Below are 18,716 nucleotides of genomic sequence, written 5' to 3' on the forward strand. Positions count from 1 at the left end.
CTCAGTGCAGTTCCCCGACACAGGAGCGTGCTGCTCAGGGAGCAGGTCGCCCCATACCCTTTGCAAACCAGCGACTGTACTGGGATATCTGCACTGGTAGAACTGCCCCTAAATAGTCTGGTTTGGTATTTTTGTCTAACCGGCAGTAACCCAATCCACCTCAGCAGTAGTGTTGTGTTACAAAATCTCTGTCGCGGGTTTCCTGCAAACCTGAAGGACATGACATCTCTTCTGCTTATGCCAGAGTGACATAACTCCTACAAACGCAGAGCCAGGAGGACTCCTTGACTGGCACCTCTAGCCGCCCCCCCCCCCCTTTTTTTTTTTTTAAATGTTTATGAAGGGATAAGCCCCTTCATAAGCTGATCAAACCTAGCTTTTAGAGTAGGGGGGTTTAATAGCTTTTGATCTCAGCAGAAGGCTGTGCTAATGTCCTGCTGCAAGGTTTTCTGCTGCTCACTCTAAACGTATTTACAGTTACTTTATATTCAGTTTTCTTGCACAGTATTGTCCTTTCATTTCAGAATCGTCTCTCCTTTTGTTTCTTCAGCTGTATTTATTTTAGTGAAATCATATCCTAACTCAGTCTTCAGTTCACTGGTACAAACAAGCCATGAGCTTTCAATCACTTCTTTTATGGTAGAGTCTCAATTTCCCCTCTGTTATCCTAATGGCCTTTTTTTCTGCACATTTTCCAGTTTCAGGTTTTTTATTATTAAATATTTTTATTATTAAATATGTGTTACAGAATTCCAGTCTAAAGAATGGATCACCATTACCAAATATTTAATCTTCTCTCTTCCTGCTGGAAATAAGTTGCTGAATACATCTTGGGATCATATTAGTATCATTCATAGGCTCACTCCAGGGCCATCTTATGAACAGTACATGTTTTATGGATCTTGGTCTTGTTCTCTCTGCCATTTTCAGCTGACCAGCCCCCAGCTAAATTTTTTGTGACAATTTCCTAAATATATGGTCTTACTTCTTATATTCTCTATATTCTTAAATTTGACCCATTTTTTTTCTGCCTAGCAAATGGGTCTTGCTTGCTTATTTGACCTTTAAAGATTACCTTTCTGGTCCTCCACTGTAGGAGGGATGCATCCCACCTGTGTGCCAGTAGCACAGTATCTAAATATGCCCAGTTTCTTCTGGAGAGGTTCAGTAATTAAAATTTTAATTGAGATTAGTGTTTAGATTCAAGGACTTCTGCTAGGAACCTCTCTCTGTTGCAGCAGCTTTCCTTCCAACTCAGTAACTTACTCTTTGCCCTCCTAACATAGAAATCCCATCGCAGCCCTCATCTTCTGCCAAACGAGTAATTTCCCACGACTTCAGCTGAGCTGTGTGTTATTCATATTAGCATGAAGGGAAAGTAGGGTGTGTGATTTTATGACCTGGGAGTGTTTTTAAGGGGTCCTACAAAAGTGAGTCATCGTTAACTTTGGTTTGTCTTTGTGAAGTGTCTGCTCTCAGTCTGGCAATAACTATTCAGGAGACGACTCGGGGGGGTAAACCGCACCATAGTTTAATATTTGACTAAGATTATAAGAGCTCTTAGGTATGCATAGCTTGTAACAAGCTCGGTGCAGGACCCTGCATCACCTGCCACCTTGTGATTGCTATGGAGACCCCAGCACCCATCGGCAGGTGGATGCCCACCTTCCAGAAGGAAGTGACCCCAACAGGCAGAAAAATAAGGAAGACTTGGTCCAGGTCCCCTTTGTCCTGCTGTGCAGCCCAGCTCCATGGCATCACCGTCTGCAATGACCTTCCTGACAGCAGCTTGTCCCACCGGCTGCTGCAGATGAATCCATTCTGCTGTGCTTTACCTGGGAACCGCTCCACGTATAATTAACGCTTGGGAGACAGGTTTGCTTGCTTGTTTGTTTTGTTGTACTTGCCTCAGGTTAAACCTCCCGGTGTGGTTTAGGGGTGAGACCCGGATGCAAGTGACGGCACAAAGATGTGGCAAAGGAAGGAGACGGGGAGGGACCTCGTCGGGCCATGACTAACCACTGGTTCTGTGGAACTAAGCAAGGGAAAGGATGACAGGCTGCTGAGTCCTCCCGAGAGCCGTTCCCATTGCATCGAGGGTAGCTTTGGGGAAGGGAGTTACAACAAGGGTATATTGTTTCTTTGGGGAAGTTGTTGTCTACAGTCCTGCGTGGCGCTGGCTTTTATTTGAATGTTGTTGGTCAAGGTAAACCCTTAAGGGCAGGAGCACTGGGAAAGGAAAAAGGGAAAATAGTGTTGAGACTAGTTACATCGAGAAAGTATCTGCATTTTTGTCTTGTCTACGCTAGGCTTTTACAGGGAGATAGGTATGGAAATGTGAAGCAAAGAACCTGCAATTTGCAGGAACTAGAATAAACTTAACATTTGAAGTCCCCATAGGCAACCCGAGCTGTTCTTTACAGCACCTGTGAGTGGAACAGGATCGGCTGTGGGCTTCCCCACGGCCCCTCCTTCTTCATCACTTCCTACAGTGACTACAGCATCCCTGGGAACCTTCTGACTTCCAACACCTTCAGGCCAGCTGCCAGTGCCTCCCGTGAAAGGCTGCCCTCCCCTCTGTTTGTAGATGGCGATTTCCCTGCAGGTGTGAGCAGTACAGTCCTGCAAGTGTAATTGCAGCCTTTCAAGGGGATCAGGTCACAATAAACTTCTTGGTGCAAGAACTATACAGGTGGCCTCTGCAAGCCTGAAATGTTGAAAGCAGGCTGGAAAACAAGGGAGGTCCCCTTCATCTATTCAGCCAGTGCTTCTCCTGTCTCCAACTCTACCATTCAAAGAATTGCTGAAACCTCTGTGCCAGGTGAAAACACTGATAATGCTTTCAGTGCCACAGGCCTCTTTCTGTAGGGAAACAGCAAAGCAATACAAGAGGGAGGGCAACAAAACAACATGGACAGGTTTTCAAAGATTCCCAAATAATCCCTTTGGAATCTAATTCATGTTGTCAGCTTCACCTAAGTATTCAAGGGGAGGGGGGGCTTCCTCCTCAGTGGAGATGCTTACTCATCCCACTACCTACAGGCTGTCTGAGGATGGACAGAGATAAGCAGAATGAATTGCCTAGATAAGGAGAGAGTCCAGGGTTTGCTACTCCTCTGGCATGCCAAAGCAGTAAGTACAACTGTTTCTCATTTACCTTTCTCAGCTGCTGCTGAGCCATTATTAGCCTTTACGCTTTACTTAACTGCCAGTAACAGAGGCAGGAGGGAGGGCAGGCAGGCCAGCTCGCCTGACCTCTGTATTGCTGAGACCTGTCTATTCTCTGGTGCAGTGCCAAATAGTGCAATTTTGGGTTGATCAGTCAAACACTAAGTTGGGAAAGGTTTCCTCTGTCTCTCGGCATTCTTCCTTCTCACTGCCCTTGCATTGCCTTATGAAAGGTGAGACTATCATGGGAGAGGAGTGAGACTGATTACCGATCGCCCAACGGAAGAAGGCAAGAAATGATGCGCTCTCCCTATTCCTGCTAGAGCTCTGGGGCAGCCTTTTTGGCTTCCATGCTCCTGTGGAGACACTGGAGGATGAGAGAAGTGGATGATGGACATCAAGATGCTGGGTATACTTGGGTTGCTTACTCCGGGCTCTGGATTTTTTTAAATTTCCAGCCCTGGCTACATTTTCTGATCTGCACAACTTTTTCCTGTGCCTGTTCCTGCTCACAGGAGGGTGCAGAACCTCTTTACCTTGTGGTGTCAACATAGTATTGATACACTCACCTCTGCCGTCTTCTCTGGTTTAATTTGTGTTAACTATCATGTTTGCAACCACAGGGAAAGTAATTATATTCTAAAACGGGCGGAGAGTGGCTTTTGGCTGTCTGGAAGGGAAATGTTCCTCTCTAGGCTGGGACTCAAGGGAAAGGGGCCGACCTGGTTCTCTGGAAAGATGAGCTGGGGCCCTGCTGAATTATTGAGAACACACCACAGTCGTCAGCTCGGAGAGAAAGAGAAGCACCAGCTTAAGTCACAGGTGTGGGATGGAGATTATTAGCTTCAAGAACAGAGGAGCGTAACCAGATCTGCCTCATGCTCTCGGTTGCTCTGCTGCCTGGATCAGTCACAGCTGCTTAGCACTGCGATGCAGATGCTCAGCTCGGTTTGGTGGCCCTCTTTGGGGCCAAAGACAGTCACAAAAGCCCAACTCCACAGTACTGAATCCACCCCTCCTTTCAGAGGGAGAACCTTACTCTTAGGGCAGGCCTGGAGGAGCAGCAACCCCAGGTCACACACATGGAAACTGAGGCGCAGCGTTTCAGTCTAACGCTCAAATGTGTTGGCCACATTTAAACCCCCTTTATTCGCCTACATAAACAATAAGCAGATTTGCAGAGGACATGATCACCAGCAACTGCAGCAGGAGGTCCATTGGAGCTTACATGTGTGCAGCTCTTGTGAAAAAACAGGTTGTCTGATTACATGACTTAGTTGCCCAAGTACGCGTTCACCTCTGGAATTTTGGTCCAGGTTGTATGCACGAGACTATAAGGCAAGATAACTAGGTTGAAAATAAGATCTCATCTCCCAGCCGTGCCCGAGATCTCTGAGATCCCCCCGCTGTGCATGTCCAAACAAATTGGTGGATGTCCTTCTGTTGCTTTGGCCACCTGAATCCGCTGTCACACGAGGCAAGGACGGGGTGCAGTGCTGTGAGAAGAGTCACGCAGCTGCTGCTTGTTTGGTGGCAGCTGGCACTCACCAGCACTGGCAGGTGGCCTGTGCACCCCCAGGAGGTGCTGCCTTCTTCAAAGGGGACAATATCACTTGCCCTGTATGAGGCACCCAGTCCTGTGCCTGCAGGGACTGCTACCACACCCTCACAGAGTGATCCTGCACGCTTTTTGCTTCTTCCTCTTGCTTTAATGATAGATTAAAATAGTTTATTACTGGAGGCCTACTTTATCTGTAAACCAAGAATTCATGATTAAGCTCATATAAGCCAAAGCAGTATGACAAACATCCTGTAACCTGGCTCATTTTGGCTTGCAGCTTTCCTGAGAGGGCCTCTGACAACCCCCTCTGAATGTCTTATTCCGTTGTAGGGTGACACTGACAGAGCAGCACGAGGCCACCAGGGTCTGCTTGGTACTTTGTCACTAGAGTACGGATGGTGGGGCGAGTCTGCCTGTGGACGTTTTCAGATGTGGTGTCTCAGCGCGTTGCTGACACTCAAGCGAGATTACAAGTCAGCAGTGGCTCAAGGTGTTTGAAGAGCCGTTATGGCAGGTTATATTCCCCTTTCCCTCTTCCTCACACTTATCCTGTGACCTCAGGATCCTGTGCTTCAGAAATTCAGTTATGCTGGCAGAAGATTAACAGGGCAAACCCCATCTTTCCATGTAGAGTTGAACTGAACTGCTCAACGAAGAGCACCAGAGTCAGCACAGGGGATGGAAGAAGCGGGCAACTTCCCTGCCAGCCCTTCAGCTGCTGTCAAACTTTTGGACTGACTCGGGGATGCCAGGTAACTTCTCTTGTAAGTCTGGTCCTCTTTCTCTGGTCTTAATGCCAGCCTGGCTGGAGTTCCTTGGGACCAAAGAAAATAGAGGTTATTTTCCACTGTTAAAAAATGTTGGTCCTCCAACACCAAAATAGAGCACTTCTGTTTGGAGACAGGAACTTGACACCTGGCAGTGTGCGCACTGCGGTTCAGAGTTACCTTTTGAATATCTGCCTGTGTTTGGCCAGCATATTAATTAACCTTTGAAAAGTCAATAGTTTTAAACACATTATAGGACGTTCAATGGATTTTGCAAGGTTTCTAACAGTTAAGAATCTCTGAAGAATCTGCACTCACTGAATATGCTCTGAGCCTCTCACAACATGGATTTTTCTGGGAAATTTTGGTCTAAATAAGAGTTTTAGGAGTGAGATTAGAGGGAGGATACAGCCAAACACTGAGGAAAAATGGGTAAAGCTGCTTAAATTAAATAGCTGACAGCTGTCTCCTGAATAGAAATTTTAGGCTGTCTGAAAAGTAGAGGAGATTATATCAGTTTCAGGTATACTTTAATACTTTATCCCTCACTGATGTGGAAGCAAGTTTCAGGATCAGCATTTTGTGGAGTTTTCCATCAGAAAAGGCTTCTATTTTTTTCCTCAAATTCAGGATGAAAAGAAGGGCTGGAATGGCCTTGCCCATTTTTCTATCACCCTGTGTACAAGATGTCGCTATCTGGCTGTACCATCATCCCTCTGGGCACACGAATGTGGCTTTGGCAGTGGGACTGGGTATGACTTCCAGAGGAGACCAGTCCCCCTGCAGACTGCCCCATGCTGCCCAGCAGCAGCTATCGAGGGAGAAAGGTTGGTTGCTTTTCCTTTGGTTCCTCTAGCTCGTGGTCTCCAAACTGGAAGTACCTTGGCTGCCAGGAGCAGCAGAGAATTACATGTTTTTTCCATGTAAATCACGAGACTGGGGTTGTTGGATCTACTTCATGACGGAGGGTCTCAGCTGGTTTGTCCGTTCGATAGGGCAGGTCACCGGAGGGCTCTGGGAACAGATGAATGAAGAGGTGTGACGCAGCATCTAGAGCGAATGTGCCCTGGCACCCCTTAAACGCAGCTGGCCCTATTTCTGTTCCTCTGAACAGTGCTGCTCACGTGTATCCTTCTAAAATGGCATAGGGCAATAACGCTGCAGACCTTTAACCTGTCTTCCAGTAAGAAAGAGATTGTAAACCAAGCAATGATAACATATAGTACAATAGCAGTTTATGATGCTTCAGCAGGTGAACCTGTTTACCATGAATACTTTTCTGTGGGAAGGAGATAGTGCTATATCCCTAGACAGGCCTTTCCCTGCAGGGTCATCATGTCCAATACTTCTTTTTAATAAAAGCACAGATATTTTGTTATCTCAGAAGCACCTTGCTCAAATGATCTCAAATTCAGGCCACTGGGATTTCTACAGAAATTTTTGAGAAAGCTGGAATAAATTTACAGATTGTAGAACAATGTAAAAGGGGACTGCTGAGCCCAAGTTTGGCTTGTGGTGTCACTGACCTAGTATTCCCACTCTTGCAAAATAGGGGATGTAGACACATGACTCCAGACCATTTCTCCTTATCTGTGCTGGGTTCAGTGCTTTAGCTGGAAAATGCCAAATACACCATTTCAATGGGAGCTACACCCTGTAGCTGCAGGCAAAGTAGTTTACAAAGGCTCATGGAGCTTGAACACAGCAGGATTCGATGCATTATGTAGGGATCAGCCCTCTGGAATTGCACATGCACGTAAGTCATGCCTGTAGGAAAACAGTCATTTAAAACCTCCTTCTTCCCCACCTCTTGGAGCTGACTTGAGTTAAATATTAACAAACTTGGTTCATCAATTCCCTGGTTCCCTTGGCTTCTTTTAACAACAGATGTTATTACAACAAGTCCTCTGCCGGCCTGCCTCCCCGCTCCTGTCAGCGAGGCCGATGGTGAAACCCAAGAATCGGCGGCTGTAACTCTGCCCGCAGAGCCTGGCTGCGGCCCCCGCCATCTGCTCTCCCCCACCTCTCTCCCTGGGACCACCAATGCTGCCCGCCTTTGGCATCTGTGAGTAGCCTGTGCTGTGAGCCACTGGTTGCTGCAGAGAGGCGTTGGTTAAAGGAGACGGAGCAAAGGAGCAAGGGAGCCCAGGGGAAGGTGAGTTCTTGCTGTCAGAGGAGGAGGAGGAGGAGGAGGAAGCAGTGAGCATGGCCAGCAACTCCAGTGCACTGCCCCGGGTGACTTTCCAGACGCCAGAGAAACCTGGGGAGGAATCATCACACAGGAAACTGGGCAAGTTAACCATCAAGTACAACCGCAAGGACCTACAGCGCTGGCTAGACCTGGAGGAATGGATCAACAGCCAGCTGCAGGAGCTGTACCAATGCCGGGTGAGTAGCTGGGGCAAACCAGCCCCTCGCTCATCAGGTGAATGGGACTGGAGGCCCTGTGTGCTGGGACAGAAGGTTGCTTGCTCTGTCTTACTGGAAATAGCTTCTCATCTTCAGTCTTCCTCGCGTATCTTACTGCCACTTGCTACCGCGCTCTCTCTGACTGGTGTGTCTGCAGCCAGAGAAGCTTGCACCGATACAATCCAACCAGCTTTAAACTGCCCAGTTTTGCGCCTGCTGGGGGGTGTAGCTATTGCTCAGCACGAGTAGCAGAACCTAGAGAGATATACACACCCGGGATGCTTCTTGCTGCTGAGCTCCATGTGGTGAGTGGCTCTGCTGCCAGCAGTATCTACGCTAGCTGTGTTAGAGTTATCAGTGTACCGTTGTTCCTTTCGGTCACAACAGTGTAGCTACAGCTGCTGTTTGAGTGAGATGCCCCAGATAATGCTGTGTCTGTAGCTGCAGAGTCTGCACACAGTACTGGTAGAAGGGGTAGAAAGAAAAAAAAACCATGCTCAAATATAGAGATCTTATGGCTTCATCGTCACAAATCCCCAGAGCTGTCTTTCTTGCCTGAGATTCCCTTTGCACCAGGAACAGTCCCTCCTAAATTCTTCCTGCCTATCTGAGAGCTGTTCCACTAAGAAAGATGCAGGGGTGCCTAGGTCCAGCACCCCAATGGTACCAGTCTTTACTTGAGCTGTTGCAGGGTACATGACATTTTTTCTTCAGGGTGGTGTGACAAGTTCCAGCACTGGCTGGGTACACTGAAATTTTAACCTGGTAATATCACTTCTATTTATATTTTGTGCTTAGATGGATGGCACTTACACAGAGAGCTTTCAGACGGGATAGTGCCTTTCCATGTTTGACATAATTTCTTTGGAGTGTGGTACAAGAAAAGGTGAAAGGATTTCCCACATTGTACATCATGGTCCTAAACCCATTTAAATATCTTGACTAAGGGGTTTGCTTTTATCTGTAGAGCAATGGCTGATGCAGTAAAAGAACATAGCTTTCTTGACTCACAACCCAGTACATCTTCAACAGAAGACATAGATGGGTTTAACAAATTGTGTAAAACAGCTTATTCATATCTGGGATAGGGACAGACTAAATGAACTGTCAAGCCTTTCTGCCCTGTTTTCATATTTGCACGCCAGCACAGCGTTAAGCACATTTTTGAGATACAAGGAAAAAAGAGCTGATGATTGCTTAAAATCTTCCTTCCACTCTGAGCACCAGCAATTTCAAATTGCAATCAACAGTGGAAGTGGACATTTTAGAACAGCCCAGGAAAGGCGGTTTTTGTGCTATATGCCATGATGGTACAGAGAAGCTTTGCCTGCCCAGGCTGATTTTCTGGGCCTAAGAGCCATAGAACGGTATCAGCTCCGTGGCTGAAGAGCCGAACTTCAGGAACTGCCTCTGAGGCTATCTTTATTACTGTTGTTGCTGTTGTTTATTATTATTATTATTATCATCATCATCATCATTATTATCATCATTTTCTGTGTGACTGTTTCCTATTTGGTATTTGTGGGAACGTACCAGGTTCTCATGGCATGTTGGGAGGGAAAAACAGTTAATTTCTGTTTTAACTTATGCCATACACAAAGAACATGCAGCAGAAAACAAACACGGAGAAAAAGGTCTTATCTTCTGTCGCAAATGCATGGGTCCTCTGAACATGAGTATATTACTGCTCCTGTTCTGTTAATTAACATTCTTGGACTTCCCAAACAATTTTATAGCTTGTTTAGTAAAAATGACAAAGGATAAAAGATCATAATCTTTTCAAGACTTAATTGTGAATTTCCAGCTGTTTTCTATAGTTCATAAAATGATAGTAATAAATTCTCAGCTGTATCTGAACATATATGAAACATATATATATATATGAAACATATAGTGTATGTAGGAGCAGATGTTATCTCTAGACATAGTCAGGCAAATCCAGCATGTCTGTGAAGTGCTAGAGTGGTGGTCCTGGTGACTGAAGGCTGTTCAAAAGAACAGAGGCAGCGACTGTGTCGCTTGCCAACCATGCCTGCACCGGCATTTAAGGGACTGTCCCTGGGGTTCGTAGCTCAGTTCAGAAAGCCCTTAGCCTGAGCGTTGAGATTTGCTAGAGATAAGCAAGGAGAATGGCTGCTGCTTTGAGTAACAGAACATCTTGCCCTTTGGGGAATTACTGCAGTTTTAAAGAGAAGGTTTGGTTTGGGTTTTTTTTAAATAGATGAGAAGCACTTGGTACCACCAGTAACATGACCTGAGATGAGGTTCCCTGTGTCCTACTCTTACTTGCCCAAGTCTACAGATGTACACTTGTAAAGATGTCAGAAAAACAAGTCAGGTTATGTTACCACTTCTGGTTTTCTGAGAATTAGGAGCTGTTTACTGTCACCAGAGTAGCTGCCCAAAGGGACTATTTTTTTCCCTACTACAAAATCCCAGCAGGCACAAGTGAGAAATCCAGCCATGCCCTTACAGGAACAGATTGCCAGTGGATTGCCTTTGCTAGCACCTCTCCAGCACAACAGGTTTCCCAACTTCCTAGTGTATTTGGGCCAACCTAAGAGATTTGCTACCAGGAACTGTGTAACGTGATGCTATGCCAGGTCAGAGACTGTTAGTAGGGTACAACAGGGGGTTACATAGGATCTTTTCAAATAAATACATGTGCCACAGTAAATTACTTCAGCATTACTGGACACATTAGCAGGTGTCTAGCAGGTCCTCCTGCTCTCCTTTGTGCATTGTGGCAAGACTATTTAGCCCTGCTAGTCTGGGCTTCCTTGGATCCATCGACTTCCATTACGTTGTCTCTTTGCCAGCTTCTTCCTTTGCTCCACCTGCCCTTGGCAGTGCAATGTTCCTCAGGGTCTTCCAGAAACCCGTGTGACAGAGAGACAAAAAACAGCGTTGCAGATTCAAATGCCAGCAAGGTTAATTCAAACATTGCCTCCTGGTACAGGTAATCTGAAAGCTATGCTATTTACTGTCATGAGGCTTTCTGCAACAAAACAATTCTGGTTTTCAAGATGATTCCCTGCACGTGGAAGCCAGAACACCGTCTGTACTAGGACCAGAAAGCCACAGGGAGTTCCTACCCTGTCTCACCCTCCTGGCCTATTTAGCTTCTTAGCCAGAGACAAAGTCAGGCTGGATCAACACCTGTTGTCTAAACAGTCATATGAAATCTATTCCTTTTAAGAAGAAATGCTGTGTGGGTCAGTACAATGTATTTAACTCTGTTTTATTACTTATTGTCAAGTCAGCTGTGTAACAAAGCTAACAAAGGTTTTCTACTTCTTCTCTGGCTTGGTATCAGAGACTGCTCAGAACAAGTTTCTTTTTTTCCTGTAAGAATTGCCTTTATTGTTTAATGGTTTACATATACATCCATAAATGCTACCCAGCAATCAGGTACTGCACTGTTTACTCACTATCCTGATTCTGCTGATTACTATGTTAAAGTATCACTAGTGTTGTGTTGTCAAAGATTCATTTTGCAAATACCTTGGAAACAACAGCCTGCTTTCCTTACAGTCTTGTAGAGACAGGTGAAGCTAAAATGTGTCTGTGATCAAGTTTACAAATGTTTCCAGCTAATGCCCCCATGCATTACAAGATTATTACTCCAATCACCAAAGCTTGGGGTCTCCCTTACATTAAAGGAGACTATTATATCCCTCTCATGTCTGTTAGAGAAAGCTGGCAAAATTTTGTTAGGCCTTTCAAAAGCGTAATCGTTTTTCTCTCCATTACTGTAAAAAGCCTTAGTATAAATACCAATTATGTGAATATATTTAGCCTAAAAGCCTAAAATCTCCTTGAATTAGTTGTGCCTCTCTAAGATTAAGCCTGCTGGATTTCTGTTTGATGAATGCTTGTGCACACTCTTCATAGATGAGGGTTGTCCCTGGCTGGCTTACATTGCATTGCAGTTGGCAACTGCAGTTGGATATTCTTGAAAGGATCTCCCCATGGTGGACAATGATCCCTGAGCAGTGGTATAAAGTGTGGAGGTGGGGAAAGATGAAGAATGTGTACATCAGGATGTGCAGCTGCAGCGGACACCACAGAGGGGCTGGAATCCATGCCCTCTTTGTAAGAATCTCCTTATTTTGAGACAATTTATATCTTGACCTCAACTTTGCAGCATAGTTTTATTGTAACTAGTTCCTTCTCAGCTGCTCAGTTTTTTACAGATGGCCTCTAGATGTCTTAAAAGTTTGAAGGTTTATTAACTGTGGTTTTTTGGTTTTTTTTAGCTAAGAGAGGAAACAGAGGCAGCAGCTCCTGAACCACAAATAGATCTTGAAGATCTCCTGGAGGTCCCTAATGAAGAACAGAAATTAAAACTACAGGTCAGATAGAGGGACTTGGTGACTTTAAGTTAGGGACTTCCTTCATAAAGAAAAGTAGTGGTGTGGGGGGTACAGAGTATGTATATACAGTGTTGCATGACACTTGCCTCTGTCTTAGCCTGTCAAATGTAGTAAGACTATATACCCTTTTTGTAGGGAGGGGAGAATAGGTCAACTCATAAAATATTAAAATGATTCTTCTTGTTTTTTAGCAAATCCTCCATGAGTGTGCCAGCCCGACAGAGGTGAGTGAAGCACCGTCAATGTCTGTGTTATACTGTGCTGTAAGAGTGTGTCTTTGTTGCTGCTTGGCTGAGTAGCCAAGATATCACTGTGCCTAATGTGATACCACAGATTTCTTTAAATCCCAAAGGGAGGTGTTTGCCACTTTATTCTGCTGTGTTAGAAAAATACATGTAAATCTACATGGGTGATCTGAAGGCAGAGGAGTGGAGCAAGTAAGGAATTACACTTTACAACCGAAGAAAGTTCTTTCCGTGTTTTGGACATCCTAAGCTGACCAGGCCGAGTTACCACTTGGTTCTCAGTGTAGAAAAGCTATAGACAGTGATACAGCTCATGTAACCATCTTGCACACTGTTAACTAAATGCATTCATAGCTTAAACCACTCTAGTGTTTTGAGTGACAAGATTGTAGGATGGCCCTTAGATTGGATTGGGCAGATAATTGTTGAGCAGTGGCCACGCAAGTTAGTCTTACACGTGTGGGGTTTTTTTCCCTATGTGAACTTTACAAGTACTGGTTTTGAGTTAGAGAGTTAAAGAAATCCCACAAGCTCTCACAATGTCCAAAGGAGAGGAGTCCAATACTTTGCAGTGTAGTGCATGCACCGCACAGCAATTGCCTTCACTGCACTGCATACCTGTGCAAAATGGAGTCCACCATCACTGCTTCAGTCACATGCGTTGCATGTGAACACTGCGCTTGGACATCATTCATCAGTCTCCACATCTTGTCGAGCCTATGTAGCTGTAAAGTGATGACCTTACAGAAAATGAGGTGGATGCACAACTATCACTGAAATTAAACTCTGCTGTAACAATCATTACAGATGGTTGCCTAGCAGGGATTCAGCAGACAAGGCTGGCAATAGGGAAATAGTTCTCAGAGTGTTTGAATTTCAGATCTTAGGCAAGAACCCTGCATTCCCAGAGAGATAACTGAAAAGAAGTTGCTCTACTGATTCATGAGCCATGAAAGTATCTTGAGGACAGCATGGTACTTGCTAACTACAGACAGATACTGCTGCCCCATTGGCAAGAATACGTACTTTCACCCTGGTGATCTTGAATCCGGTGCCCTTGAAAGATCACAGCAGCCTATCTGCAGAAAGCAGACAGAGGAAACAAACTGGTTTCCTGTGAAAGGACTGACTGAAAAGGTATGTATGATCCTAGGCATTTCCTTCCAGAGCATGCTGTGACAGGCAACCCCTGATCACCCACCCAAGTGAGGAAGCTGGGCTTCCACACAGCACAGATGGTAACAAGCTGCAATACTTCCAGTGACCTTGCCTAATTACAAGGACATGTAGCTACCTCTCTGGGTGAAGAAAGGCTGCACACTCCTTTATTGTGATGTTACCTGTCATGCAGAAGGTAAATTTTGCACTAGTCTCATTGCCTTCTGCTTGGAATAACCAGATGGTCCAGTTTAGTTCATAGTCCTTGGTGGTGTCAGCAAAGTAGTCAGGGTTTATCTCCATTAACTGCTCATCTATCTGCTCTGCTTGTCCTTAACCCCCGCTCCAGGTTATCATTAGTACTATGGGTGTTTTGCTCCACCTCTTCTCTGCCAGCCACTTCCTTGTAGAATTGGCACAGCTCCGAGATGGTTTGCAATCCACAACATGGAGCTTTACTGGTTCAACAAGAGGGATGACTTGCTTTGCCCTAGATTGGGAGGGCAGTAGAAGTAGGCAGGAGGTTATGGTGGCAACAGGAAGCAGTGGAACCTAACAGAGGACAACAGCATCCTGAGGTCATCTCAAGGTGGAAAAAGCAGGTATCTGGGATGAAGAGGGGCAGGCTGGCTCCTGAGGAGAATGTAAACATGGCTGCTCCAGAGGCAGACAGGGGAAGGAAAGTAGAGGAGCTTTTAGATCCTTCTCATCCATTGAAAGGTCTCCTTTCCTAAGCTAAAAGATAGGTTTGCTCAATACATGTCAAAATTCTGGTTTCTGCTCAACATGAAGGTGAATGTGGCAATAATGCAAGTGCTATAGTATTCTTTGGGCTGGTGAGCACTGGAATTAACATGACATCCTTCTTCAACCAATTCTCACTGTAGGACTTCATTACGGAGTTGCTTAGTCGATTGAAAGGTCTCCGGAGAGTCACCAATCCTCAGAAGAAATGACCTTGTCCACATGGAGCACCCAGCTTTGGTCACAAGAAAACGTGTATCTTCCCCACAAAAACCAGGATCAGCAGCATCACTTCAGAGTATGTTTAGGACTTACTGTTACTGAGAAACATCACTAAGTTTGTGAACTTTGTACCAGTGGTTTGAAGTCTCCTCTCCTTCCAGATCTATGCACACAGCAGGGAGCTAGACTGTATATCTTCCTGATTCTTAAAGGGCATGTTAACCTGGGGAACAGGACAAGATGTCCTTCCTTTAGTTTCCTCTAGGAATTTCCATGCTGGCTGAGGAGCACTGAATACAATTCTCAGGAGCTCATCAAGACTTCTTTCTTTCCGTCCACTGCAAGGAAAACAAGGCATTGGTTATCACTCATTCATCAACATGGAAAATCAGTTACTGTTAAGCTGCACCCTGTTTCAGTCTGGCTGGGACCCAGCTGTGATCTCCTGCTTGTTACTGCTGTACCTGACTCTACAGCATTGCACGTACTTTGTAAGTCTTATTAAGCCTCTGTTATTCATGAAGGTTGGACAGAAAATATACAGCAGCATGGAAGGAAAATGTTTGAGTACACCTGGTCTACTTAAAGGGAAGTTAGTGAAACAGCTGCTAAGGCTAATGGAAGAGAGATTGTTTTCCCTTTTTGTGGAATTTAGGACTTAATGATTTAGAAGCATCTTCTAAAGAAGCAAAGTCTGGGAATGATTTTTCTCATCATTTAAAAAGATGTTGGAAAAATGCTTATTTTGTATATTAAACCAGGGAAAACCAGCTGTGCACTGCTTGCTTTTGTTCTCTTTTTAGACACTAAAGAAAAACTGAAGTGAAAAAATACCTGCTCCCAATTTCCCTGCAGGGACCATCTTTTGCAGACAGGTAGGTCTCACAAATGGGAAGTAGGACACATTGCCTTGCTGCACAAACTCTTCTGGCTACAACTAACATGTGGCTGGAAAAATACAGAGGAAACTACATCCAGCCTCTAAGCAAGTCAGTAACTTGACACATGTGGCTAGGAAATAAGACAGCAAATGGAGGCTGATTGCTTAGGCAGAGCAGACTCTCACATTATGTCCTGCCCCTATGCTCTCATGCCTGCCACTCAAACACAAGAGATGAGTTGCTGAGTCACATGCAGAGGGCGGCCTATGTACCAGTATTTTCAAGGCTAGCTTTTGAGTACATGTTTTGTCAGACAGGAACAGAAGGGGCCAACACTTTGGAACAAAAGGGACATGCAGGTTAGCTAACAAAGACAAACAAGAACTCTTGGGCTGGACCAGTAATATCTTAAATACATTAGTCTTTTCATCTTTATCAGTACCAGGGTGATGACTATTACCTTTTGCTTCCCTCCTGTTTTCTAGCAGAAGTGTCAGTGAACAAGCTGTGGGCTGTGCACATCTCTGAGAGGACAAAATCCAAGCTGCAGTTAACTGTGATGTAAGGGCTGGCTTCCCTTCACATGCTGTTCTTGTATGCGACAGCCTCCTGGAAGTTAGCAAGCCGTGCAGCTCATACCTTGTCCTAAGGCTGCTCCAAGAGGCTCCAAGCCTCACCCACTAGGCTGGAGAAATGGTCTTTCTTTATCAGGTCCATATATATCTATGGTAGCTCTAGGGACATGCCATTTCTTGATTAATAAGGGGATAATAGGACATGCCTGCCCTCCTGAAATCTCAACTTTGTAAGCAAAATAACAACAAAAAAATAAATCCAGAGCTGTGCTGGTTGTAGATCTGGCATTGCTCATGGATTGACACCTGCTAAGACATATATCACAGCCCTTGAGAAAGGAGATATAAAGCACACTGACAAAGAGCTCTGAGCACTGTTAAAAACACAGACTAGGTTCAAACAGAAGTTCAGGTGGAAGATCTATGTGGACAGGCCTGAACTAGAGCTGTAATTAGCTGCAGCACACTAGCGCATAGGAGTCCAGATTAACTATGTATCCTACCAGGAGGGTTGATTTTATTCTGCTGAGCTGTGACAGCACAAAGACCTGAGATGGCTCTCCTCTGGCCCAAGAGAGAGATTTTGTCCACCCTGGGCATTGTTCTGTATTCCCTCAATATGGAGTGATGCAAAAAGAATTTTTGGCTATGCTTTAAGGCAGACATTGCTAGGAAAAAGCCGGTTCTTTAAAGTCTGCTTGACAGAAGTTGTCTTTGTGCTTATTCTGCAAGTAGCAGAAAAAGACTAAGCTGCAGCCCCTATGATATGCAGTTTGTTCTGATACCTAAGGACATCACTACCACATGAGAGCGCTTCAAATGTGATCAGTGTGATCAAGGGGAACAAAGCAAGACGTGGCCAATGCTAGATGATTTCTCAGCTCACTGGTACAAAAGAAAAAGCAATGCAAGGCATTCAGGGCAACTTCTTTTTGTTTAGTTTTTAAAAGTAGTAAATAATATTTGCTTTTATTTACTTTTTGGCAGTTCTCAGCCTAGACCATAAGGATAGACTAAATTCAGTTTGGTTTGGGGGGGTTTTTTTGATTGGTTTGGGGCTTGGGGGTTTTTTTTGTTTTTTTTTTTTTTTTTTTTTTTTACAAACAGCTTCCAGTTAACTTTGCTGTTTCACAGCACTATCACTAGCATAAGGCTGTAATGTCTGGTATATATATACTGTGTAAGAATGTTTCTTTAAAGGAACTTTGCCCTCTTGATTATACCAAGAAAACTCAGGAATGGATGAAAGTTCATGTGCTTTTCTAACTGAAGGTTTATGAAGGTGTATAAAATAACCTTTAATGCAGTTTTCCCTTAGTTATGATCAACACTTACATTGCCTTTAAAAATATTCTGGCTGCTACATTTGGACACATGACCATGTTACAGCATTTGAGGCAACATGCATGCTTGTAAACCACAGCAAATGCAAGTTAATGCAGTTTAACTAAGTTGAGACCTCTCTTGGTAAGCTAATCTGAGTTCAATGTTGTGTTATCATCATTTTGAATTCTTGTTGGGTTGGAGCCTACATTTTGAGAGGGAAAGAAAATGTTCTTGTGCCTTCATGGCATGCTACAAAGACAGAAGCAAAGAAGCTGAATCTCTTTCTTGAAGATACCAAGCTTTCTTCAGTCCTATGACTGAAGTTGATCTGGCCTGTCACGAACTGATTGTTTACCAGTATCTTTACTTGTTTACCAGCACCTTTTCAAAGACAAGGACAGGGAGTAAGCAACACAGCTATAAGTACACTGCCCACTTAAAGGTCATACAGCATTCCTATTTCACAATAACAGATTCAGCTAGGTTTGCTTCCTGCAGACAGCTGATCTAGATACCCCTCTTACATGGAGGTCACTCAGGCAACAGCTACAGTGGGAATGGCTTTCCAGGGGAAAGTGATTGGGCTGCCACTAAAATGGCCAGTTACATGCAGAAAGCTCAGCAGCCACAAAAATGTCCACTAGTGGTGCAGGGAAAGCATCAGCATGTGTGTGTTTGACTGAAGAGACTCTTCCATGTATGACTAAGTTCTGTTTCAGGTATTGGGCTGGGTGCATTTCTGGATTCCTTGGGATGACCCCACAGAACCCAATCTGGGAAACTAAATAAACTGCTTCTGGCTGTAACTTGCTCCTTTTCCACTGATGTGAAGAGGGCAGGGCTTACAAGACACAGGCTGCCTAACTGCACAAGGAGCTCAAAGTTTGGCTGTGGCTGATGAAGCATTGTTGCAAGTAAGGCACCAGCTCATACCAAGATATTAAAAAAAAATCAAACACAAACAACAACCAGCTGTAAAGCAAGAATTAAAATGTCTACTAACTGCTTAGAAAGGACACAGGCTGAAGCCCAAAGGAATGGATCAGTCTTAGAAGAGATAGAAGAAGAGGTATTTGCAACTTCTCCTGTACATGTGAAACACAAAGGATTTAACCTAAGACAGAATTGGGCTGTCTTGCTATCAGACTAATTATCCAGGTCAAATAATAGCAATGAAAAACGGTCATTCCTACAATAACACAAAGCCAAAACAGCATTTTGTTTTTGTTTTTAAGACTGCAAGCTCCTCAGGGCAGTAACTCTCTACTTAAATTTTGTGTAACA

General features: G+C 44.6%; 1 protein-coding gene across 1 annotated transcript; it reads left to right on the top strand.

Moving 5' to 3' along the window:
• The first annotated feature begins 7,701 nt into the window (after positions 1–7,701).
• On the top strand, positions 7,702–16,542 carry PPP1R14D (protein phosphatase 1, regulatory (inhibitor) subunit 14D). The gene is made up of 4 exons (XM_010580089.1): positions 7,702–7,884; positions 12,165–12,260; positions 12,473–12,505; positions 14,572–16,542. Exons 1-4 carry the CDS (start codon positions 7,702–7,704, stop codon positions 14,638–14,640), a joined length of 381 nt encoding a protein of 126 aa, XP_010578391.1. The 3' UTR covers positions 14,641–16,542.
• Positions 16,543–18,716: the final 2,174 nt, after the last annotated feature.

Source organism: Haliaeetus leucocephalus, unplaced genomic scaffold (genome assembly GCF_000737465.1).
Source record: "Haliaeetus leucocephalus isolate CR32 unplaced genomic scaffold, Haliaeetus_leucocephalus-4.0 Scaffold696, whole genome shotgun sequence".
In the NCBI taxonomy this organism is placed as follows: domain Eukaryota; kingdom Metazoa; phylum Chordata; class Aves; order Accipitriformes; family Accipitridae; genus Haliaeetus; species Haliaeetus leucocephalus.